Here is a 27,412-nt window from a genome sequence, read left to right on the forward strand (position 1 = left end):
TATCAAACCTCAGGGACCAATTTTGTAAACACATCAAACCTCAGGGACCATTTTTGTAAATTTATCATCCGTAAGGCGCGTACGGGCCTAACGGGCAACGACGGACTTAGTTTCGACGCTCGTTAGGCCCGTACGCGCCTTACGGACGACGTCGACTAAATAATAAAAAAAATATTATTTAGTCGACGTCGTCCGTAAGGCGCGTACGGGCCTAACGAGCGTCGAAACTAAGCCCGTTAGGCCCGTACGCGCCTTACGGATGACGTCGACTAAATAATATTTTTTTTATTATTTAGTCGACGTCATCCGTAAGGCGCGTACGGGCCTAACGGGCAACGACGGACTTAGTTTCGACGCTCGTTAGGCCCGTACGCGCCTTACGGACGACGTCGACTAAATAATATTTTTTTTTATTATTTAGTCGACGTCGTCCGTAAGGCGCGTACGGGCCTAAGGAGCGTCGAAACTAAGTCCCTCGTTGCCCGTTAGGCCCGTACGCGCCTTACGGATGATAAATTTACAAAAATGGTCCCTGAGGTTTGATGTGTTTACAAAATTGGTCCCTGAGGTTTGATAAATTTAAAAAAATGGTCCCTGAGGTTTGATAAATTTACAAAAATGGTCACTGTAAACCCTAATCAAACAAATCAAACAAATACCCCTAATTCACTGTAAACCCTTATCAAACAAATCAAACAAACACCCCTAATTCACTGTAAACCCTAATCAAACAAATCAAACAAACACCCCTAATTCACTGTAAACCCTAATTTACCTATGATACAGCCCTAATTTACGGATAAAATACTAAAAAATCAAAATTACTTAAATAGGTTGAGTATATACCTCGTTTATACTTCGAATTCGCGTGTATCGGAAATACGTAGTCGCCTTCGTAGGGGTTCGTAGAGGTTTTGTGTGTAATTTGGGGAAGAACATACGCTGCGTAGGTGTTTTCCTGATTTATATCAGAACCTATACGCATCGTAGAGATCAATACGAAGCGTATGCAAAAGTCTGAAATTACCATTTCGCCCTTCTATCAGTGCTATACGGGGCTTAATATAAGGGCAAAAAGGTCATTGTCCACTTCTATATACGCTTCGTATTGAGCTCTACGATACGTATATAAGAGGTCATCACAATGACCTTTATACCCTTCTGTTTAGCCTATACGAAGCATGTGTAGAAGGGTATAAAGGTCATTATAATGACAATTATATACGCATCGTAGAGATCCATACGAAGCGTATATAAAGGTCCGAAAATGACCTTTTTGCCCTTATATTTCGCCCCGTATAGCCCTAACAGAAGGGCAAAATCGTAATTTAACATATTTATATTTTCAAACTTCAATTTGGGGGGAAAATTGTCCGCCTTTGACATACGATGCGTATTGATCAATACGCTGCCTTGTTTTGTCTCATTTTACCTTTTTACCCTTGTTCTGAGGCTAAAGGAAGCCAAAAGAGGGGCTTTATTGTCATTTGGTTAACATACGATGCGTAGGGATCCCTACGCACCTTATAAGACCTTTTTTTTTTCTTGGTTTGTATTTAGAGAAACTAAAAATAATCCAAAAATTATGTTTATAAAAATTTGAATTATAAATTATAAATTATAAATTATAAATTATAAATTATAAATTATAAATTATAAATTATAAATTATAAATGAATTAAAAATGATATTATTTGAATTATAAAAATTAAAAATGATAAAAACTTTATAAATTAAAAAATTTCTACAATTTACAAAAATACAAGTTTCCGCTTAATCTTCGATAACATTTAAACTCGGTTCTCTGTCTTTGTCTCGGTCTGATTTAGGATGCATTAACTCGTAGTAGTGCTCTAACCGCGGTGTATACATTTCTTCCCACCGTTTCGCAGCTATTGATCGATGTGCCGACCACAGCGGGTTCACTAAAGGCATGGGGTAGTCTCCTTCCAACTTAGCATGTATGAAGTGTCCCCCGTGAACATGTATAAGCGTTATCGCTTGAGGTCGTGGATCTAGTGGGGCATCCGTTAACGGGAAGATGGTAGAGCTCCATTCAATGCTTAGCACGTGGAGGACAATATTATACCTTTGCGCTATGAGAAGCCCTACCTGGGGCATTTCCATCCAGTGACTTTCATCGCACCCTTTCACTGAATGCCATTCGATGCTCTTACGTATTCGTTTAAAGTCTCCTTCGTTATATGTTTCGAATACATGCTTCCAACGCGGTTTGTTATGGTCAATCTCCAGTAGTAAATCTCTTCGAATATTGGGCCATGCGTGTTCTGTAAAACCTAACCCGACAGCCACAGACCTGTACCCACAATGACCGTCTGGGGTCACATCTTGTATACGCGATATGTAAGAGCGAAACTCTGATGGAATTTGATTCTTAAACCTCTTAATGCATAACAAGTGCTCGTCCCCCTTTATTAATGGAAAAACCTTATCATCCCTCGTCTCCTTCTTTTTAGAACTTGTTGAACTGTTTGGTTGCATTTTAGGTTTTTCAGACTTCACAAACGAACCAGTTCCACGAGAGCCCTCTGACGGTACGTATGAGCTGTGTCGGGGTAAATCGTACCTATGCTTGGGGGAAGCGGTAATTACGTTGCTGTCCTCGCCATAGGAGCTGTATCTCGCAGCTTGGTCTAACCTCGCAGCTTCATCTAGCCTTTCTTGTACTTTCTTTGATGTAGGCCGACCGCGAGTGTTTTGCTGGACGATCGGTGGTTTCTTGGTTGACGATTTCGGGGTGAAAACCGCTTTTATCTTTGAAAGCATACTCTTTTGCTGAACGGGGGACTGCGCCTCTAAATGTTGCCGCACATTATTGAGCTCTGCTACAATATCGACCTCCTCGTCTACCAGTTTACAAGGGAGCAAGTCAAGCTTACGCCAGAATACATCTATCTCGTCGAGTTGTATTATACGCCCTGCACAGTTAAGTTAATACGGTGTGAGAAACAGCTAAATCGTACAAAATAACAAAAGGTTTGTGGTTTTAATATTTTTTACCTATACGTGTGTAGTTTTCCAGCCTACAAGCACACGGCAATCCTTTGCTAAGCCACATATGGCAACCACATGATGCGTTAAGTTTCCGCAACACATCCATCTTCCTCAGTAGCTCTTTTTCCAGCAAATCAAGTGCTTCATGGGAAACCTTTCCACGTAGGTTGTCCAACATTCGGTGTCTGTGGTGGTTCATCGTTTTTTCGATGCTCTCAGTGAAACTTTTTTGTATTTCATCGTACTGAGTTTCAACTATATCAATGATGCATCTTGCTATTCGCTCCAATGAACTCCCGCGCGTAATGTATCTTTTTAAATTTGCGTGCTGGCTCTCAACTCTGTTGGTGGTGCGCTGACCAAAGTTGCGACACTTATCGGTCCACGCATAAACGAACATTTCTTTATAGTCTTTGAGCCAGTTTTCGTAGACGTAATCATAGACACCTGTAAAAATAAAATAATGAAATGTAAAAGCGTGTGTGAAATATAATAGATTGGGTGAGTCGTTTGTTGAAGGAACACTTACTTTCTCGGTTGGCAACCACGAGTCGGTTATACATTTTCTCCAAGTTGTACTTGTACATGGGCTCTGATGAAGATTCGCACAATGTCCGCCAGTACGACATAAATTTCCCCCAATCTTCTTTATCGAACCCTGACTTGCACTTTCTAGCTATATTTTGTTGGATGTGAAAGTGGCATAGAAGCCTTTTTGCGTTCGGGAATACTTTAGAACACGCGTTTATTAGGGCAAGCTCCCTATCCGTGACTATCACACGCGGCATCATACATTCATGCAATATTGACTTGATCCGCTCAAGCACCCACACGTAGTTACCCCTTCGTTCTTTACAAATAACGGCATGTGCGATACAAAAAGACTTCCCAGTCGACGTCATACCCACAACCTGGACAAATGGCATGTTGTAGAGGTTTGTTTTGTAGGTCACGTCGATCAACATCACGTGCGGGAATGCACGCCACATAGTGATTGAATAAGGATGAACAAAGAAAATCTCTGTTACGACATCTGTTTTGGGATCTTGTCGGGTGTCGTAAATGAATCGGCGGTCATGCAGCAGGCTTTCCAGTGCCTGAATAGGATTCTTTCCGTCCATTATTGTCGCTCTAATTTTTTGTACCGCATTTTGCACGTCTTTCTGAACGTGCAGGCTGTCGGGGAACTGCTTTCTTAGGGTTTGAAATATGATACGTGGCTCCATGTTTTGAGCAGTTAGCTGCTCCACTAGCTTGTATTCGGCTTTAGTAAATCTTCGCACAAAAGCGTGGCCCAACAGACTCGTCGTAGGTTCGTGGTTATGGTTCGCACAGTCCACTTTTAACTCCCACGTGTCGTTCGTCACGTCCCGGATGGCGAGTAATGAAAATGGGCAGCCGATTTTTTTGCTACCAGCTTTCCTAACTGTTGCTTTACTACGGTGTTCACCACTACGGTCGCACACAAGCCATACCATCCCAGTAGTACCACCAATATTTTTTGATCGGCGGGTAACAATTACGTAACCATTATCCTTTCCCGTTTCTTGTACCCAATTCTTCAAATCAGTTAGAGACATGAAACGCTAAAAAAAGTTACGTTAATAATAATATAATCGAAACTTCAGGGACCATTTGTGTCAAAAAGACATTAATAATAATAATAACAATAATAATAATAATAATAATAATAATAATAATAATAATAATAATAATAATAATAATAATAATAATATAATCGAAACTCATACTTCAGGTACTAATATGGTTATTATTGAAACTATTTTAACAGAATGATTTAACAAGGTTAACTTTCATATAAAGATTTCATCTTTAAACACTAACTCAGTTAGCATACTTAACTGAACAGTATAGGGACCATTTGTGTCAATTTTTGAAACTTCAGGGACTATTTTTGTCAATTTTTGAAACTTCAGGGACCATTTTTGTCAATTTTCGAAAGTTCAGGGACCATTTTTATCAATTTTCAAAAGTTCAGGGACCATTTTTGCAATTTTCGAAAGTTCAGGGACCATTTTTGTCAATTTTCGAAAGTTCAGGGACCATTTTTGTCAATTTTCGAAACTTCAGGGACCATTTTTGTCAATTTTCAAAACTTTAGGGACTGTTTTGTCAATTTTTTGAAATTTCAGGGACTATTTTCGTAAAATTTGAAACTTCAGGGACTTTTTATTGTTTTTGGCACTTAACTGGACTAACTGAGTTCTCTAACTCAGTTAGTGGTCCCTTGTATTAAATGCTAACCTAGTTAGGATATAACTATGATTTAACTAACTAAGTTAGGTTTAAACTAACCATTTTGTTAATTAGACTAACTAGATTATTATTATAAAAAGAATACAATTTTTAATAATAATAATAATTATAATTATAATATTTTTAACAACAACAACAACAATAATAATAATAATAATAATAATAATAATAATAATAATAATAATAATAATAATAATAATAATAATAATAATAATAATTACAATTATAATTATAATTAAAGTATTTTAACAATAATAACAATAATAATAATTATTATAATTATATTATTTTTAACAATAATAATAATAATAATAATAACAATTATAATTATAATAATAATAACAATAATTATTTTAATGTGATACCTCATTTACTTGAAATGGATTGCCCGGGGTAGATGGTTCATAAAGTGATGTGTTACGGGACTCATAACCATATCCACCATGTTCTTCGTATCCACCGTATCCAACTTCATCCCTAGATCTATCGTATACACTGTAACCACCTTCACCCCCGTATCCACTGTAACCACCGTCACCCCCATATCTATCGTATCCACCGTAGCCCCCATATCCACTGTAACCACCTTCACCCCCGTATCCACCATCACCACCGTATCCACTGTAACTTCCGTATCCACCTTCATCCCCGTATACCCCATAACCCGGATACGATTGCTGCGACGGGTAATATGGTTCATCAACAGGTGCATTCTCAACACCGTATCCACTTTGTTGCACGTACGGAGATTCATACCCGTATCCGTAATCTGGACACACTTGATGCGCCGGGTAATTTGGTTCATCAACAGGTGGAGTGGGAGTCTTGTTCAAGTCTGGCAACTGTGTTTCTTGATTAACAGGGACTCCAGACACAACCTCCTCCTCCTCATTGGCAGCATTTGATCCCCATGTGTCGTTAGAATAACGATTACCGAAATAATTATCCTTCCAAAATGATGACATTTTAACAAGGTTGAACCAAAAACTAACAATTTACTGAAGAAGAAGATGAAAAGGAAAGCAAAGTATATGTCGGGTGATGGGTAACAGATATGAATGGAGGGATAAATAGACTTTCATCTGGCATGTCAATACGCAGCGTATTGATCCCTACTCACCGTATTACTTTATTCACGTGCCCTGGACAACATCGTATCAGGTCAAATCAGTCTATCAATACGGTGCGTATTGATCAATACGCACCCTATGTAAGACTGATTTGACATGGTACTAGGTTTGACTGTCTGGTCGTGCACCTACCACTTATATACGCTGCGTATTGACCAATACGCAGCGTATTCAGAAAACCCTATACGCTGCGTATTGACCAATACGCAGCGTATGCAAACCCTAATTGTGCAGATAGCCTGACTTGGTGTGCAGATAGTGAGAGCCTTAGCATTTAATGTCAAAGACATAAGTCGTATTGACGTGTAGTCTAGTGTAATCCAGTTACAGGGGTTTCACAAAAGAGGAGTCTTGTCCATTAGGATACTTAGATAGTCGGCCACAATATGCCAACGAGTTTTCACAACCGTAGCATCAGCTATATGAACTCAAAATCAATAACCCAAAAGTAGTAGTAAAGTGATCTGTAAATCTCCCGACTAAATGAATGGAAAGGTTTAGTGTGTTGGCACTCTTAAGTTTCGTAGGTACACCGAATGGAATACAAGCGAATTTGGTGTATCGCGGTATTGTTTCGTAGTTGCATCAGAAATGTTTAAATGACAAGTCAACCAAAGTATATGTAGTTTTGGGTGAAACAGTTGACCATGATTAGCACAAGATAATGACACCGCAGGGTGTCGTAATGACGAGATTCAATAATAGTAACTGGACGAGTTCACCGTGCCTGAAATCAAGTAAACGTGGACCGAGACAATCTGAAGATTTGATTTACGCAATGTTGTAAAGTTTCCAGTTGAATATGAAATATCAAGAGCCAATCTTTTTGATCGAAGGTGAAAAGTATTAAGTATCGCAAGGTATTCGATTGACAATGAAAGTATCGTCAGAAGGTACATTGGGCTTATGAAATGAATCTATGTACCATTGCCTTAACACACAATCGTGTTGAGACTGCTTTAATTGTGATAAACGAGGCGGATTTAGAGCAAATAAGTTAAATCCGTGTATGAAGTGAGTATCCAACTTAGCGCAAGCTCAATTTTGTGAAGATATCACCGCAAGGTATTGAAACTAATCAAACGATTTAGTGGAGTCGTAGACCAACCGAATCTACTACGACTCGTAATGAAATAGCTTTTGCAAGAATATTTGAATATGATGCTCCCAATACATCATATTGCGTCTCAAATCAAACGTGTGAAATGGATAAGTTCAAACAATTGAACTTGGTTCTGGCGTAATCCGACAATAAACGTATGTATTAATAAGGGAAATCTCAGCATGGTAACAACGATGAATTATGAACGTAACTTGAACGAAAGCAATTTCAAGAAAGTGTGTTAACTTGGTAACAAAAGAGTCAAAAATAACAATAATGTAAGCCATTTGAATCACAACCCTGTGATTAGGTTTAGCAACATAATATTCGAACTTCAATGAAGCGCTTGAAATGAAACCGCACGCGTAGCAAAAGGTGCATGCGTAATATGTGAGTTTTCAAGTAATAACACAATGAGTGTTTGCTAAAATGGAGAAACGACCAAATATTCGAAGCAAAAGAGTGTTCGCTCTCAACGAAGAAAATCAACGTGATGCAACTACTTTAAGGGGAGTAGAGATGCAAACATCTACTCGGCTAGAAGCAAAAGTGAAGATTTTAACGAAAGAATTCCGAGTACTTTCTGTTTTGCTAACTGAAATGGCATATATGACAGGTTAATGTGTTAGATTGAGTTAACAGATATGGTGTCTAATTAACAACCTTTACAAGTTTGGACCTGGGTTTCTAAGGGTCCTAAGCATATGTTTTCTAGACCCTCAAGGTTTCGTATTCTATGTAACTTGGTTTTGTGCATTGTGTAGGAAACACCATCTTTGTGTATGTTTAAAAACAAGTTATTATCCCACAATTTCCCCCGGTATGCTTTCTTCCTGAATTCATCGCTAACGACACTCGATCATCAATCAGTCGCGTAATAGTAGTTGGATCCTCACAGTTAGTTAAGTAAGAAATTTGTTAATTCTCAGCAAGAGTTACTGACTCTTGTGGGTTAGTTCGTTCGGCTCTGATACCAAGCTGTCACACCCTGACTTTTTGATCAAGGCGACATGTGTATCGGTACATGGTAGTCATAGTATGTATTTCCATAGTAATTACTATCAGTTAGCGTATGCAAACAGTTTCCACATATGCACGTTTATCAATAATCAGCAATTAAGCATGTATGTGATAACAATGTAAGCAAGTAATCATCCTAGTCTTCCCTAGACTATCCCACTCAGTCTCTCAGACTGAACTCCCTAGTCTCTCAGACTAACTCCCTTGTCTCTAAGACCAATTCCCTGGTCTCTAAGACCAACTTCCCCAGTCTCTAAGACTAAATCCCTGGTCTCTAAGACCAAACCGCCCAGTATCTAAGACTAAATCCCTGGTCTCTAAGACCAAACCTCCCAGTCTCTAAGACTAAAATTTTCCCCAGCCTCTAAGGCTGAACCTCCCTAATTTCTCAGATTGAACCTCAGTCTCTAAGACTGAACCTCCCCAGCCTCTAAGGCTGAACCTCCCTCAATCTCTAAGATTGAATCCCTCAGTCTCTAAGACTGAACCTCCCTCAGCCTCTAAGGCTGAATTATAAACATATATTTTGGAACGTGTATTTGCGCCTTTTGTTTGTAAAAATGTTTGTTCCCTGGATCTGGACTTTTAGTGTATGCAATGTAAAAAGTGTTTGAAAACGTTTCGTGAGAGCCCTAGTGATCATAGTCTAGACTCGAGAAAGAATCCTAGTTCGCTATGATCGAGGCTCTGATACCAAGCTGTCACACCCTGATTTTTGCGGAAGCGTGATTATTGGTGTGACTTCTTAATACCATTTCATATGATCATAAAAAAACTATATGATAAAACCAGTAGATGTACATCCATTAATTTAAGTTTAAAAGTAGTACAACATAATTGTCTGAAGTGACGAGACCAATTTCAAGTTACCAACCATAACATGTTTTAAGGAGTTCAAAAAGACTCTACAAAAGATTTTTAAAACAACCCCGAGTTTAGGACCACGTATCTCGTCCAGGATTAAGATACGCCTCCTAAGCCCTAATGACTTGGATGACATCTTTATTCACAACGCAGCTTAAAAACTCCAATGCCCGCCAGATCCATTTACCAATTCCCTGAAATACATGTAGTTTGAAAAATCAACAAAAGTTGAGCGAGTTCATGTGTAAGTGAGTATGTATAAACGTTTGTAAAAATGTCTGTATGTATGAAAAACCCTGGTATGTAGCAATTAAGGAAAAAGAGACCACCATTGGGTTGCAAAGCCAATGATAAGTGTGAAGTGATGCAGGAAGACTCAAACCTAGCGGATTTGTGCGTCGGGCACTTAGTCATCTCATGGTCCACTCTGCGGACTCAGGAGTGGGGCTCGCTACACCCAAATAGATCTATCACTAATGTCCCTCGGTCCTACCACGGGGATTAATGGCCTTAAGTGTCATGCCCACCACTCACATGTTCGCGTAATAAAAACCCTCCTTAAACTAACCATACCATGTAAATAAATGTCAGTGATGTCTGTGAATGTCTGTAACATGTATTTCACCCACGAGATGTAAAACTAAAAAAAAAGGGGACATGAACTCACTGTATTGCGTCTTCTGTGCTTGTAACTCAAGTCTCCTCAGCAAACACGACTCCCTACAATGTACTATGGTCTATTAGACGAACGGGCCGTGCCTTGCCTCAGTATTTATGTTTTTGAGTTACGTTTCTTATATCATTTCGAGTGATAATTATTTGTCAAAATAATTAGTATTTCAACTTAATCGTATGTCGTGTTGGAATATTTGTTCATTCCATATCCTAGTATCAATACTTCTAAAGTATCTTATATATGCGTTTCCTTCCCAAGAATGGGATGTCGAAAATATATTGTTAAGTCCCGTTTAGAGATTATATATATTTAACCATGTTCGTGTATGAAACCAACCCCCGATACTTCGTATTTTGTGATAAATATTATGACGAGTTTTATTTTTGAAAACAAAATCTAAAGTATACTAGTAAACACCCGTCTCACAAATATTTATTAAGTGTTAGGATTTTCGGAAAATTTCGTCAGAGTCTCCTTTGTAAATAGGGGTGACCATGCTTAATTAGCATATCATTTTCTTTTACATATATCCAATAGTTCATTTCCAATAACCAACCAGACATATCGACATACAAAACATTACATACTTCATTTCAGCTTTATTACTCGAAACCGGACTGTTTTCGAGGATTTTTATAAAATAGTTATCCTCTTCCAAAAATTACAAAATTTTTACAGAATGTCACATATGTTCCAAAATATATTATGTAAAAATATCAAAGTCCAGTTCGTTACCCATATTTTATAAAAAATCATTTTCTCGACTGCAATCAGATTTGTTACTTTCTGATTGCAGTTTACGGAAATATTCACTAAAAATTAACCGTAAGTCCGTTTGACGAAATTCCAGTTGGAGGGTCGTCCTGACAATGGTGTCCGTCTACTGTAAAAATTCCATGAGTCGGTTTCACACAGGTTTCAGGTTATGACTTCGAAAACAACACACTTTTTCTGCAGTAAAAATGCAGCTTGAGCTGCTGTCCAAAAATAGTCTTCTAAAAATAGTAAACGGTCTCGAAAAATTACGATTCTTGTGCCATTTATTTAGTTATTCCAAAATACTCATTTTAGGCTTCATAAAATCAGTTTTTCGATTCAAAATGGTCCAGTTACAGCCTGTTGAAGTTGGCTGGAAATCCAACTCAGCAAGCTGTTTACATTGTAGAAGTGACTAAAAACGCGTAAACAAGATCCTAACCATGGTTTATTGATGAACAAATGTTAAAACTTCAATCATGCTTTAACCAACCCTAAACCATTCAGATTTCAACCTCACACAACCTTTTTATATATGGTTTTTAGGCAGAAATTTAAGTTCACATTTTAGTGTTTAAGCTTTTGTGTGTAATGAACATTCAACAATTCATAACAAGAATCAAGGTGGAACAAGAGTGTGAAGAGACTTACTACTAGCACAAGGCTAGGGTAGTAATCTTAGGATGAGATGATGGTGAAATGTTGGTGACAAAACTTGAATCAAGCTTCCTTGAACACCTTCAATCTTGCACTTCTAGGGATGAATCCTCAATCTTTGAATGAGAGCTTTTGGAGAAGAAAATGGAGATGGTGATGAGTGGTGGTGAATTCGGTTATGGAGAGAGAGGGGGGGGGGGTATATGAGCCGAAATTTAGAGAGAGGAGGGAGGAGATTGGTTGTAATCTTTGTAGTGATGGAAATTCTTGGAAATGTGCACAACTAGCTCATAGGGAAATCATACCAATAATTTTGGCCAATAGAACCAAGATTCTCTTTTTACATAATCTAAACAAAATATTTTCACTAATCAAGGCAGAAAATCGGTTGGGGGGGGGGTAAAGTGTAAATTTTTGTTAATTAATAGGTATTAAGTTAGAAGGTTAAGGGTATTTCCAAGTATAGTGGGTGTATGTCATGTTTACATGGTGTATGGGGATTTTTGTGACCATAAATAATTAAAAATGATAAAATAATATTTCTGAAAATATTCTCGTGTCTCGGGTAATGTCTGGTTGTTCGGTTTCGTATCGTTCCGTTAAAGCGTTTAATTGTCCCGTATAGCGTCCTTTGAGCATCTTTTTGTAACGAAATTAATTCCAACACTTAGCAAAGTGTCCAGGACCATTTAGTCAATACTCTGTATAATATGAGTGTGTTAAAAGTTGAATTGTTACTAAAAATGCGGAATTCTGTAATTAAATTGCGTTTTAGGCACTTTCCGGCACTCAAACTATCACCTAGTGACATAGTCTTATAGTCCTCGCCTCCCTACACTCCATACTGGTGTAGTGTTTTATCCCTGGCCCATACTGGCCTAAAAATAGTATATGTCTAAGTGCTGACATTGTCAGCATGTATTTGAGTTATTCGCTCACTGTACTAACTGTGCTTTGTGCATCAGGTTTGTCACTAAGAGTCTGTATGAAATAATTGAAGTGACTGTATGTAAAGAATGCACATGTATGTATATAACATAAATCAGTAAGCAGTTTAAAGCGTTAGATGTAATCAAGCACAGTCATTAAGCACATAATTAGAGTTAATTAATTTGTACAGTACCTGTAATTGTGAGGGTTGTCACATCAGGTTTTTCATTTAAACAGTTTCACTCAAGCCTGACAGTCCTTGGGTGCTTTTGAAATTCCTTTTGACAATGATGGAAAATTTTCATCATTCATTGTTAAATCAGAATTCTCAACTTTTACCTCAACACATGGCTCTTCTGGCTTTACCACACCAGATTCATTGCCTGAATGTGGCTTGTCTGACTTTGATGAGTCAAGATCATTGCCAACAACTGGCTCTTTTGTTTCAGAAGAAACAAATTCATCACCAGGAACTTTCTTTTCTTCACACTCCATTCTGTCCTCAGATTTGTATCTGATGAATTCGTCTTGCTAGACTTTGCATTCTTTGGAGAGCAAGATGATTTATCAGAACTCTTCTCTGATTTTCTTGTTGTATCCGAGGACAAAATCTTCTCCAGATACTCTCTCGCCTTCTTCCTCTTTTTCCTCAGTCTGTCTTTCTGCCCATGAGAAAGCTTCACTTTCTTTTCTTGAACTTTAGGTTCTTGAACCTTCTGTTCTTTGGGCTTGACATTGACTGGTTTCTTTGCCAATTTTTGAGAATTAGCCCTCAATCTGTCATTTGATCTCCTTGGGCAGTCTCTGGCAATGTGACCTATGATGTTGCAGTTAAAGCATCTCCTCGTCTCATAACTCCAACCCTGGCAGTTAACAACAATGTGTCCTTGATAACCGCATCGGTAACACACTCTGTTATCATACCAATCACCATTTTCAGGCCAAACGTTCAGATCAAAGCACTGTTTGGCTTGGTGATACTCCTTTCTTCTCTTGTTTGCTGGATTTGGCTTTTGAGCACTGTGGTCCGACCTGCACCACTTATTACCAACTTTTTTGAGTTTCTGTTTTCAGATTTTTGTGATTTTGCATAATGATTGGATGACTGAATTGATGAGCTTTTATTTTCATTTTTAAAATTTTTCAAATTTTTAACTTTTTGTTTCTGTTCTACACTCTTCTTAACAGGTTTTTGCTTTGAGCATTCACCTATTTCAGTAGATTGCAAAACAGTATTTTTAAATTTTTCTTTTAATTCCAAAAATATTTTTCTTTTTTCTTCTTTTTCTTTCTCATCATCAAATTTATCAACACAATCTTCAATTTTGACTTTGTCAAAATTTGAGACATTGTCACTTATTGTAATAGCATTGATCGGTATTAGACAGAGTTGATCAATCATTGCTGAAGAGGTCACAAAACCTTTCAATTTCTTCTCAAACTCAGCAATTTTATTTCTTGCACTCTTAGCTTCATTTTCAAGCTGAGAGATTTTTTCAAGCTGAGAAGTAATTGCATTTTCATTTTCCACTATATTCTTTTCAAGAACAGATTTTTCATTTTCTAAAACTTTTATATGTTCTTGAAATTTTTCTTCATTTTGTTTCAGATTTTGTTTTCCAATTTTATCCAAAGATCTTTGTTTTCTGAAGATTTTATTTTATCTTTAAAAACTTTTTCGTTTTCTTTCAAAATTTTGATTTCCAATGTCAAACTCTCCACATCCTTCAAGAGTTTGACATTGTCTTATTCAAATTTATCACATTTTGAGCACTTCTCGGTCATCTTTACAGCTTTCTTCTCAACCTTGATAGCTGAAATTTCTTTAACTTGCTCCTCTACCTCTTGAACAATTTCCTTAGATTTGACTGTTACTTCATTAGTTGCTGCTTTACTCTTCTCTCTTGAATCAGACTTCAATTTTCTAATCTTTTGGAACTCAAGTTCTTGAGCTTGAATCTTCTTGATGAAATCGCTCAAATTGAAACTACAATATTCTCCGCTCTTCTTCCAAGCTAACAAATACGTTCCCCACACATCAATTGGTAAAGCATTCGCCAACTTATCAAGCCACTCCTCATTCATTTTGTTAATTTTCAAATTTCTCATCTCTCTATACAACTTAGCATACCTCTCGATCAAATCTTTTGTAGACTCTCCTTTGATTCCTGTAAAACAATCAAACTTGTTCAGTGCAATATAAAATTCAGAACCCATGTTTTGGATTTAAAAGTTACCAAAAACATATCTTCAAACAAACTGAGATGATTTTCAAGTAAAACTGACACGTTTCAAATGACCTGGAACCTTTTCAAATAAATTTGACCCTTTAAAATGATTTTACACGACTTCAAACAAACTGATACTGGTAATTCACACGACTTAAATTTTGTGTGACCAGAATCACACTCAAACAACTTGATAATCTTTCAAATAACTTGACTTGTATGATCTGAGATGAATTACAAACGACCTGAATTCGAGCAAACAAGATTTTTTCGAGCAATTTGTTTCTACTTCAATGTTAAGCTTCTATTAGGCCGTTACAACCTAGTAGATCGATGCAAAATACATGATTGGGCTGTTCAATTAGTGGACAAATGTTTTAAAAACACAATTGGGCCATAGAATCACGTATATCACAATTTCATTGGGCTATAACTGGTTGACAGAAAAGAATACTTACCAATTTAAATTTTCAACTCAATATTGATATTATCAATTAACACTCTAACACTAACTGATGTATCACATGTATCCTAAAAAGTGTCAGACAATTTTAAATATGTAAAACATATGATTGGGCCGAATGATGTTTATAAATGGGCTGACAACATCACATGCACACATGCTGTCCTTGATATCAACAAATGTATTTGGCTATTCAACAAAGACTTTTAAGTTTCAATTAACAGTGAGACTTGATTGGGCCGTGATATAAAGTGAGCTTAGAACCAAACAATTTTATTAATTGCACATGGATCGATCAATAGTGGCCGTCTAATATGAATTTGTCAATTGATCCTATTGGACCTCAAAGTCCACTAAACCGACAAGTAGTTTTTCCTTTTATTTCTATTTGACAAGGCTCAGTTCCTTTTCAACTATTATTGGGCCGATTAAATCAAAGTCACATGCACGTTAATCATTCAATTAACACATGCAATGTTTCAATAAGAACCGACAAACTGGGCCAATCAATTTAATCAGTCAATACAGGAATCAACTGACTGACAACTTTAAAATACCGATTGATTTTAATTGGTCCTCACAATATGATTTTATCTAATCAAGAACATCACGTGAACTTCTGAAACATTTTCAAATGAAATAGCGTTTCAAGCGGAATATAACGCTCAAGCGAAATCAGTCAATAACTTCGAGCGGAATCAACAGTTTTGATTTTCAAGCGGAATAAGGTGTAGTTTGGAGCGAAATCTGATTTCGCTTGAACTAAGATGGACAATTTCGAGCGGAATAGGTGTATTTCAAGCGGAATCAGCAATTTTTCAAGCGGAATCAGGCTGATGTCACGTGATATCGGACCAAAAACCTTCGATTTCTCCTAAACGGCTAGAAATTTGGATCTGAAACTTGGTAGGGTTATAGATCAGGTGTTTTCGCACAACATATCAAAAAATCAGCCGATTCGGACCGTAAAATCCCGTACAATTTTGAAAACTTCGGTTAAAAACGTGAAAGAATGAGTAGAAGTCAGAATTTTCAGTGAAAACAAGCTAAATCGGTAAGATCTCTTCCTCCTGAGCTCTGATACCACTTGTAGGATCGATTTCGGACCCGAACGAGTCGTTCAGAAGAGTTCTCATATCAAATCAGAGGTGGAATACAAAGATTTGATCTTCGTTCAGCTTGTTATACACTTTAACGGTCTCGTGTATTGATTAACGTGACGATACAATGGCTGGAGACAATTTGGCAGCACCTCGGTACAATATCCTGATTCCCCCACCAAATGACAATATCACTACCCTATTTATAATGTTTCTGATTCCCCACGAAAGTGCAACTTTCTGATTCCCCATGAAATGACAATTTTCTAATTCCCCACGAAAATGTCATGTCCATTTCTTGGGAAATCAACATTTCGTGGGAAATCAACATTTCGTGCCCTAATCTAAACAATTCTATACAAGACTCGATACAAGACAAAGACGACAGACGGATGCACCAACAATATATATACTGATTTAATCAGACCTGTAACTCAGATTACTATTTAAACTCTTTTATAACCTTTAAAATGACCAAAATGCCCTTACGGGGCATAGTTTGAGTTTAAAATCGTTTTGGGCATAATAGAAGATCTTACTGATGACACAACATATTTAAGGCATATTAACTTAGGAAACTTATATATGACTCTTATGGTTACTCGTTACACACTTTTCGCGTTCGGATCGGCTTATGTAACTAGTTTGCATATATTAGCCGAAACGGGTCAAACCATATCGTTTTTGTCTTAAAATTCAGAATGTGTTTAAGTTACCCTTATTAAACAAGCATACAAGCTTGTCGGGTCAAAACCACATTCTAAACCGGTCTTCGCTTAATCATGCGTTTGAACTGTATTCTTCTTTAAAAACTAACCGGTCTAAGCTTAGGCTAAATCAAAGACCCGTTAGGAATCTAATAGGTTATTATAAACCTTCGTTCCAGAATAGGAGACTCGGTAAAAGCTACGTGCACTTTCTTATTGTGATTATTACTTGCAAAGGTAAATACTTTTAACTTATTTTCCCTTATACGGGCTTGGGTTACGGTATATAAAATACCGCTTGGTCGGGCATTGAATCTTTAATCGTATGATGGTTAAATTTTTGAGATGTCCCGCTTAAATTCTTTTGTTTGCTTAAAACCTTTGGGGGGTTAATGACCATGTCCCGTATATCCTTGGCATCATTCAAAGAAATGGCCATGACCTTAGCACGAGGGTGTAGGCGTACACACGTCAGTGCATTTATAAATAATAACGTATAACCGCCGGTTTCAGGAATAACCCGCCGCGGGACTATACCATGTGGTGTGTCAATTAATCTTTAACCCGGTGTTCAACCCGGGCTACTGAACGTATTAGAAACATGTAATTCTTTTACAAATTTATATATAAATAACTATCCCAAGTTATAAAAAGTTTTGTACCAGGTGCATTCAAATCAATTTTAAACAATTTCAAAATGAGTCAGTTAAGTTAAATTGTATTTACCAGTGTACTGATATATTTTCCCAAAAAGGCTAAGTGCAGGTACTACTCGTAATAGGCTGGACTCTCCTAAGCATCAAATAGAAGTCTCGCAAGCTTAGATGCCTAAAGTCTGTTGAACAAAGTTTTCTCATTATTTTGATCCGCCTGTGGATCTGTTTCAACTGTTGTGATACTTAATATTACAATTTTATTCTGTTGAAATAAAACTATCTTTTTGCTTCCGATGTGCATTTAAATTTGTGTTGTATGACTATGACGATATCAACTACGTCACGATACTCCCCACCGGGCCCACCGATAATACGTGGAAATATCGGGGTGTGACATTTTGACATATCAGCCTTTGGTTTCCAAATATGTTTTGGCTCAACTTTGGTGACTTCTGTTTTACAACCTTAGATTTCTTTTATTTTTCTCAACATCAACAGGCTTCAGATTTGTTCATTTGTGACCAACATGTCCAATTTGTTGACATTTAAAACATGTTTTCTTCGAAACATCTTTGGCATGTTGTCGTTATTTCTTCTGAGCATAGAATTCGTCATTAGTCTGTCGACTAAATCGGATTTCTTTCTCTTCTTCTGAACTTGTTCCGTAAACAAAGTTCAGTTTCTTCTGAAAATTTGACTTTTCAGCCCTTTTCTTTTGATTTTGTTTCTTTTTATAACCCAGCCCAGCCTTTGTGTTTTTCTTTTTGTAACTTTGTTTGTTATTAAAATCTTTCTTGCTCGCTTTACTTAGGAAAATTTATCAATTTCAGATTTTTCAATTTCTACCAGTTTAAAAACTTTGTCAACCTTTTCCGCAATCACATTTTGAATCGGAAACTCAACATCTGAGAACAATTTTTCCGATCCAACCATATAATATGCCAACATTATTGGATCATCATTTGAATTTTTCTCAGATTTTGAATTATTCAGATAATTTTATGAAAACTTTACTCGTCTTGAACTTGTGATTCAGAACTATCATTTTTGGTAGAATCTTCTTTCAAAACACTTTCAACAACCTTACTTAACACCTCTAAATCACCAGCTTAATCAGATTTGGAGTAAGTCACATCAATGTTTTTAGGTAATTGGTCAACCATGTTTATAGCTTTTGCCACCTTTTTGTCATCATAGAATGTAGAATTATTCTCTAACGGTGGTGTTACCTGATGATATGTTGAACCAGTTCCCGTTTTGTTCTTTTCAGAACCATTATCATCTGGTGTGATGTTTAAAATGCATGCGAGAATATATGAAGAGGCATGATAACTTTGCAATTTATTAATTTTCTTTTCTTTTTCGACCAATTCTCGTTTAAGTTCAGCAACTTCATCAATATATTGATTTAAAACCACTTGTTTTCCTTCATACTTGGCTTCAAGAAATTTTGTCGTTTCAGAACATTTTGTAAGTCTATCTTGAATTCGTTGAGTTTGACTTTTCAAAGTTTCATATGCTTCTTTTACTTTATGATATGAAAATTTCATCCCATTATATTCTTTTTGCAACTCTCGAATGCTATTATCTTTTTGTAAACAATCATTGCAATTTGTTGAACGATTTTGTTTTAAAATCTCATTTGCTTTTTCAAAATCTTGGTATTTTAGTGTTAGCTTTTCTATTTTTCGTTTCCAGATTTCTTCTTTTTCAAACATTTCATTACTTTTTTCTTTAAAAATATTTTCAATTTTAGTAAACTCAATATATCTGAATTTTAAGTTTTCATCCTTCTCAGTACAGGCACATTTCTATTCTATGCATTTCCTGCATTGTGGTTCATTTTTGTCAGATTTGTTATCACTTTCATCATTATTACCCATTGATGTGTCCTGGTTTAACGACTCGGAAGATTTAGTTTGAACTTTTACCTCAGTTTTTTCTGACATCCTAGCTTCTTTTGCCGTCTTCTTCAGCTTCTCAACCATCTTTTCAACAGTCTCATCAATAGTTTCTACCTCACTCTTCTTCAAGATCTCTGTTGATAATTCTAGCTTGCGTACATCACTTCTTTTATATGCTTCTCCAACTTTTCAACATAATCTTTTTCTTCTTTCTTCCTTGAATAGTACTCTCCTGTGGTAGGAATAACAGCAACCAGTGTATCAAAGTCCACTTTCTTGGGATCTACAACTGGATTTCCTTGAGGATCTAAGAAGCATTTTCTCTCATCATCCCATCTCTTTGCCTTCTTTGCCTCATTAAAGGGATCATACAATTCATTCAATCTTTCACACCGTTATTGTCTAGTCAATTTTACCTCCGCAACCAACGCACATTTCTCATTTGGAATTGTCACACCCGTCTTTTTGCAGAAACGTGTGGTGTGAACTTGATTAGTTTTCATTACACATGATAATAGTAAACAACTACATGACTAAAACAACGATATCCATCCATTCATAAGTTTAAAATGTTGCAAACCATAAGTTGTTGAAGTTACAAACCAACATAAATTTTAAGTCAAGTTACACACCAAAATAAGTTTTTTTTAGTCCCATTAAAGGACTAGTTCAACAAAAGATTTAAAACATGAGGCTTTGCATCCTATATCTCATCAAATATGAGATGTATGGACCAAACCCTCCAAAAGGGATGACATCGAGACTTGTAACCCAAAATCTTGAAGGTAACGCCGGCACCAAGATCTATCTAATTCCCTGAAATACATGTAAGTTTGAAAACATCAACAAAAGTTGAGCCAGTTCATGCGTTTTACGTTTATGTGCAACAAATGAATCTCAAAAACATTTGAAAGTTCAAGTGTTGTAAGTAGGTATGTAAAGTGTTTATGAATATGTTGATCATTAATGTTTTGCAAGGACATTAATATACGTGATGACATCGGAAGCACTCAACCTGAGGAGATGATTTAAGTGTCGAAACCTCGATAGGGACACAACAAAACTCTAAGTGGCCGCACAAGGACCGTGAGTGGGGCTCATCCGTGCCCATTAGATCTAACCTTTGTTCTGTGTTCCTTAAAAGGATTAATGGTGCCTCAGTTCGCGCCTATTCTCACGTGACCTAAGAATTCATTCCATAGCTTAATCATACCCTTGCTAACATGTATTTCCCCCCGAAAGTTGTAAAACCAAAAACGTTAAAAGAAAAGGGGGACATGAACTCACAATTTGCGTTCCGTGCAATCTAGCAATTCCAATGACCGATAATAATATGTATACTCCTGACCTACAAGTGTCCTATTTCAATAAGACACCAAGGTCTAAATAAATGTTTCCAGCATGCAATTTGGTCATGTATAATATTCACCCAACTAGCGAGACTCGATAGAAACCCTCGTTTTGAAATACTTTGACTCGAGGACCCTTTTGTAATATATATCTTTGGCTTCTCGAAAATATTTTTATAAAATATATAGTAAATATGATGCATGAGACCGTGATCCATTCTAGTATTCAATATTGAACTCAATGCTCCTGTTTTTAAGGTGATAATTTATATTAACAAGAAAACTGACACGACTAGTTCGCTAAATAAATATATATTCATATATTTATTATTAGAAAAAAAATAATCCCATATAATCCATCGTGTCTTTTAATTAAAATCCTAAAGTGGTTTCATTCCGAGTGATCATATACGAAACTACTCGAGAAACAAATGTATAGTTTTATTGGGTTTTGGTCTAAATTAGTAATTTTGTGTAAAAAATATATGTTTATATATATTTTTACATAATATCTCTACAGATGTGCATAAGTTAGCAAAATAACCTACATTCATATGTGTAAATAAAGAATAATCTTTTAGAACAAGATATTTAGATCTTCAAGCATACGTATACATAGTATATTCTAGTGTTAACAGAAAGCAATAAGATGCTAAGTCTTTAAATAATATTTTAAATCAAGAATGCAAGTGTAAATATACTTACAAATATCTAAACCAATGGACTGAGCATCAGATATGCTCCTAAGAAGACCGACAGACCCTAGAAGACCGACATACGGAGAAGATCGGGAGCTAGAAGCAGATCATTTCGATGGGGACCAAAGGGTTAGCAGGGGTATTACGAAGTTCTTCGTGGCTAGGTTACCATAGAAATGTAGTTCGAAGGATGTCGCGGAGGTCCTAGCGGCTTTCGGGGAGGTGGTCGGGGTATATATTGCGAGGAAAAGGGAACGAAGGGGCATTCGATACGGGTTCGCAAGCTTTAAAGGGGTCGGTGTCCCGATGGAGTTGGAGAAGAAGATGAAGAACGTTTGGATGGGAAGTTTTAAGTTGTTCATTAGTTTAGCGAGGTTTTCGGTGGAGAACGGAGAAGCGTGGGAGAACTTGGGTAACATCAACGCACTTGGAAAGGAAAAGATGAAGAGTCAATGCAATAAGGAACAAAAGATACAAGAGGACAAGAGATTCAATTCGTCCGTGTCAAGTTCTTTCTCTTATGTAGGTGCGGTCTCGGGTTTTCGGCAAAAACAAATAAACGTGGAGAAGTGCAAGGAAGTGGTGGTGTCGGATTTCGTCAAGGCTTTCGAAGATTTTCATGACAAGGCTATCGTTGGCAGAGTGAAAGATTTGTGGAAATTGAGGAAACTTAGTGTGCTAATGAAGGAAGCAGACTTTAGAGATTTGGAGATTAAGTATCTTGGTGGCATGTATGTTCTAATCGCCTTCAAATCCTTGGAGGCAGACTTGTTCAGGGCGAACGCCTCGAATTTCGGCTGGTTTCTTAACTTGGATCTTTGGAGAGGTCAAGTGGTTGCCTTCGAAAGGATTGCGTGGTTAAATATCCACAGGGTTCTGCTTCACTTGTCTAACAACGAAGTGTTCGACTCAGTCGGTAGATGTTTCGGAACTGTTATCCATGCTTCTCAAATGCAAACAGAAGTCTATAATTTAACCTCCGACTGCGTGGGAGTTCTAACAGACTCGGTTAAGAGGATCGAGGAGGAAGTCGTTTTAATTAAGGATGGGGAACGGTTCAAGGTTTTGGTTGAGGAAGAAAGAGAAGTATGGGTGCCAGACTCCGTCGAGAATCTAAATATTCATATAGTGGATGAAGATGGGTGGGATTTGGTATCGAATAAAGAGAACTCAAGAGGATCTCGAAGCGCGGGAGAAGGGATTGTGGCTGAAGTTCAGGCGTCGGGTACATCGGAAAATATGGCGGACGGTGGCGGCAAAAACTCAACAAGAGATAATGAAGTGTCGGAACTGGCAATGGTCGCCGAAGATTCCGGCAAAGAATTACGGGATCGGGGGTCGGACTCAGGCGAAGAAATCTAGTCGGATAAGGTTTCGGTGGTCGATAACATAAACATATCGGGAATTGGGACCGATGGGGGAGGTGAAAAGATAATTGATGTTATTGGTGGAGATAAGCCCAAGGTAATAAATGCGGGTGAGACTATACACAGTAGGGAGGAAAAGACTTCGTGCTTCCCTAGGTTTGATTTTTCAAAGTTTAATAATCTAGATAAGGACAAAAGAGATGGAGCTTGTGGTTCGACAAATGTATTGCAAGATTCTAGAAACAATCATTTGGGTTTCAAAGTTAATTTATGTTCAGATAGATCCATGAAAGATTACAGGAGGTTTTTTATAAAACCTAGAAGCAAAACAATAGTAATGGAGGATATAAGAGGGATTACAAGACCAAAAAAAGGGGTAGGCAGAATAATCCTTTTGACCTAAATGAAATTATTGCAATTCATGAGGAAAATGAAACAGACGGGGAATAGGAAGAGAGAATCTCAAATATTTCAAGGAAGGAAGGACTTGCTGAAAAAGATCAGAAAGGGAATGTTGAAAATGAAGAAGAGATAGAAGAGGGGATTTATAATGGAAATTTGGCAGAAAAAGTTTATGAACACTCTAAAGAAGAGAATGGAAACTTTAATCTAGAGACACACCTCACGGCTTCTTTGGGGGGCGTTGTGGGGGTCAATCTACAACAACATGAGCATTTGATCAGAGAAGCGATCAGGGAAGAAAGAATTCAAAATGTTTTTAGATGATTTTCTTTCCCTGAATATTAGAGGGTTAGGAGAAGGGAAAAAACAAAGCCGGTTGGGTTAATAATTTAAGAAAAGAGAATGGGATTGATTTTATTGCTTTACAGGAAATCCAGTTTAATGATATTTCAGGTATTAAATTTGAAAAGTTTTGGGGAACAGGCAAATTCGAGATGGACCACGTACCAGCTGTTGGAAGATCCGGGGGAGTGGTGAGTTTATGGGATCCTAATATCTTCAAGGTACATGACTCTTTTAAACACCCTAATTTTCTTTTAACTGTGGGGGTTTTAAAAGGGAGCAATAAAGCTGTTAATGCTATTAACGTTTATGCTCCTCAAAATGTGTCGCAAGAAAAAAAATCTCTATGGGAAGTCATTGGGGGTTTATTGGATAGTATGTTGGGTCGTTGGGTTATTTTGGGAGATTTTAATGCGGTTCGCTGCTTGGAAAAAAGGATGAATTCTAAATTTAATAAAAAACGTGCTTCCAATTTTAACAAATTTATTATGGATAATGGGTTGAGAGAATTCAACATGAAGGAAGTTCACTTATCATAATGATAAGGGTAACAAACATAGCAAGATCGACAAGGTATTGGTTTGTCAGGATTTTTTTTTCTGAATGGTCGGTGGCGTGTTTAAGAGCGTTACCTAGGGTTCACTCAGACCACTGCCCGCTAGTTTTGTCCTGTTCAAAAAAAAAAACTTTGGTCCTAATCCATTCAGATTCTTTAATTCATGGCTGGATAGAGAAGATTTCGATGAGGTGATCAAGAAGGCATCTGATAATTTTCTGGGAATTGGAGAGGCGGATGTGCGATTAATGGAAAAATTTTAAAGGATTAGGGGCGGAATAAAGATATGGAAAAAGGAGGTTTTAGCGAAAGAATGGGAGAAAGAGAGAATTTTAAAGGAGGAGCTTGAAAAAATAGTGGAGTGGTCGGAAGTTAGGGAATTATTGGATGAGGAGGAATGGGTCGAAGCGGAATGTATAAAAGATTCAAAAGAGTTGGAAGAATTCAAAAATAAAGAACTCAAACAAAGAGTGAGAATTAAATGGGACATGGAGGAAGATGAGAACTCAGCCTTTTTTCATGGATATATAAATAGTAGGCGGGCTTCTAATAATATCCCCGGACTTATGATAAACGGAGTTTGGACGACTAAACCTTCATTACTTAAAAAGGAGATCATGGGCTTCTTTAGAGAGGCTTTCAAGGAAAAAACATATAAACAAGCCTAATCTTAATTGCCATGGAATCAAGAGGCTTTCGGAGGATAACGCGACGTTTCTGACAGAGCCATTTAAGAATGAGGAGATCAAGAAATTTGTGTTTGAATGTGGGCTGACAAAGCTCCTGGGCAGACGGTTTCAACTTCAACTTCATAAAAAGGTATTGGAATATTTTTTAGTCTGATTTTTATAACTTACTGGCTGACTTTTACAGAAAAGGACAAATCGTTAAAGGTTGCAGCTCTTCTTTCATAACTCTTGTTCCAAAAAGCAAGGACCCGGTGGGGATGAGAGACTACCACCCGATCAACTTTATTGGGGTGATTAATAAAACTATTTCGATGGTACTTGCAAATCGCCTCAAAAAGGTCATTGGGTCTATCATCTCGGAAAATCAAACAGCGTTTCTTAAAAGGCAGGTATATTCTCGACAGCCCTTTAATGGTATATGAATTAATTTCTTGGATTAAAAAGGTTTAAAAAGGCTTTCTTATTAAAAATTGATTCCGAAAAGGCATATGACAACGTTTGTTGGGGATTTTTGATAAATATCATGGGTCAAATGAGTTTTCCCGACCTTTGGTGCAAATGGGTGGAAGGGGTTCTAAAATCGGCTAGATCCACGGTGTTAGTGAACGGATCTCCTACATTTGAATTTGGTTGCTCCAAAGGGATCAGAAAGGGAGATCCGTTATCTTCGTTTTTGTTCCCTTTGGTCATGGAGGCACTGTCTAGCATCTTTTGCAAAGCAGGTCTGGAAGAAATTTTCAAAGGCATTCAAACACCTAATAACGGTCCGGTTATTTCTCACTTGTTTTATGCGGATGACGTGCTGATATTGGGGGATTGGGATAGGGGGAATGTGAAGAACGTGGCTAGATGCCTTAGAGTTTTTTACTTATGTTCGGGATTGAAAATTAATCTTCACAAATCTTATCTTTATGGGTTGGGGGTGGATAACGATCATACTAAGGATATGGCAAATGCGATTGGGTGTAAGTATGATAACACTCCGTTGTCTTATTTGGGTATTAAGGTTGGGGCCAACATGAACAGAATAAGAAATTCGGATCCAGTTATCGAAATTTTTGATAAAAGATTCTCGATTTGGAAAGCAAAAACTTTGTCTATAGGTGGAAGATTAACTTTGATTAACTCTGTTTTGGAGAGTTTACCTATTTATTACTTTTCTCTGTATAAAGCTCCAGCCGGTATAATTAAAAACCTTGAAGCTAAGATGAGAAAGTTCCTCTGGGCGGGGTCTATTGATAAAAACAAAATGAACTGGGTGGCTTGGGAATGGATAACATGGCCAAAGAAAAAAGGGGGATTGGGTATAAACAAATTAAAAGAAGTTAATGATGCGCTTCTTTATAAGTGGGGTTGGAGATATAGAGTCGAAAAACTAAGTTTATGGAGGAAAGTGGTGGATGTTTGTCATAAGAAAAGCAATCAAAGGAGCTTCCTGCCTTTAAACGGAAAGTCTACGGGGTGATGGAATAATATTGCTAAATTGATTTCCAATCTAAAATTAAATGGGAAAAATATTAATCAGGTGATTAAGGGAAAGTGGGAAACGGGGAGGATATTCGGTTTTGGATTGATACATGGGTGGGTGATCTTCCATTCTTGGAGAGATGGCCACATATTTTTGCTTTGGATCCTAATAAATCTTGCAGGATTTCGGAGAAAATAGAGAGGGGACAAGGAAACGGCGAACTTTGTTGGAGTTGGGCTAGATTGCCCGAGTCTGATAATGAACGTAAAGCATGGCAGGAATGTCAAGAAGTTATTAACATGGTGAGATTGTCTAACGAAGAGGACACATGGATATGGAGCATTGATAGAAAGGATGGATTTTTGGTGAAATCGGTTAAAAAGACGTTAATTTCAGATAGGGGATCTAGTCACCTTCCTACTTATGAATGGAGCAAATGGGTGCCTATCAAATGCAATATCATGGTGTGGAGAGGTAACCTGGATCGTCTTGCTACTAGAGTCAACCTGAGAATAAGGAATGTAGATATAACATCGTTTATGTGCCCTTTCTTCGACGAGTATGAGGAATCTATGGATCATCTAATTACAGCATGTTCGTTGGCGATTCGTGTTTAGGCGGCTTTTAGTGATTGGTGTAACATCCCTCTGATTTTTGCGTTCGAATTCAAAGTCTTGATGGATATTTATAACTCCAATCAAGAAAGGAAAAAAATGAAGAAGATTTTACGGGGATTGGTTATTATCGCGTGTTGGTGTTTATGAAAGGCTAGGAATGATTTGGTATTTAATCAACACTGGAGAAGTTCTCAAGAGATCTTGATAGATTTCAAATCGAGAGGGTTTGGGTGGCTTAAAAATAGATCAGCATGTAAATTTATTAGTTGGAAGGAATTGTGTAAATACCCTATGTTAATTTTGGCCTTTGCCTGTTTGGGTTGGGGCTCCTGTTTTGTATTGGCCTTTTGCCCGTTTGGGTCGGAGGCAGTGTCTAATGATAGTTTATTTTCAAAAAAACAAATACTTATAAATGTTAGAGAATCAGTTATTGCCAGCA

The 27,412-nt window shown here is 37.2% G+C and overlaps 1 protein-coding gene across 1 annotated transcript; it reads right to left on the minus strand.

The window, feature by feature from the left end:
• Nucleotides 1-1,773: 1,773 nt before the first annotated feature.
• On the minus strand, nucleotides 1,774-18,529 carry LOC110900551. The gene is made up of 5 exons (XM_022147437.2): nucleotides 18,428-18,529; nucleotides 5,658-5,969; nucleotides 3,545-4,574; nucleotides 3,022-3,462; nucleotides 1,774-2,939 (listed from the first exon to the last, which is right to left on the minus strand). The coding sequence occupies exons 1-5, from the start codon at nucleotides 18,527-18,529 to the stop codon at nucleotides 1,774-1,776; spliced, it is 3,051 nt and encodes a 1,016-aa protein (XP_022003129.2).
• Nucleotides 18,530-27,412: the final 8,883 nt, after the last annotated feature.

Source organism: Helianthus annuus, chromosome 13 (genome assembly GCF_002127325.2).
Source record: "Helianthus annuus cultivar XRQ/B chromosome 13, HanXRQr2.0-SUNRISE, whole genome shotgun sequence".
In the NCBI taxonomy this organism is placed as follows: domain Eukaryota; kingdom Viridiplantae; phylum Streptophyta; class Magnoliopsida; order Asterales; family Asteraceae; genus Helianthus; species Helianthus annuus.

What these genes read in the sequence shown, in the direction of transcription:
- LOC110900551 (XM_022147437.2), bottom strand. Translation starts at nt 18,529, where the DNA reads ATGTTGGCATATTATATGGTTGGATCGGAAAAATTGTTCTCAGATGTT. An exon ending in ATCCATTTCAAGTAAATGAG is followed by an intron (nt 4,575 to 5,657) that starts GTATCACATTAA and finishes ACTGATTTGAAG; the next exon opens with AATTGGGTACAAGAAACGGG. An exon ending in CGTGGTTGCCAACCGAGAAA is followed by an intron (nt 3,463 to 3,544) that starts GTAAGTGTTCCT and finishes TTATTTTTACAG; the next exon opens with GTGTCTATGATTACGTCTAC.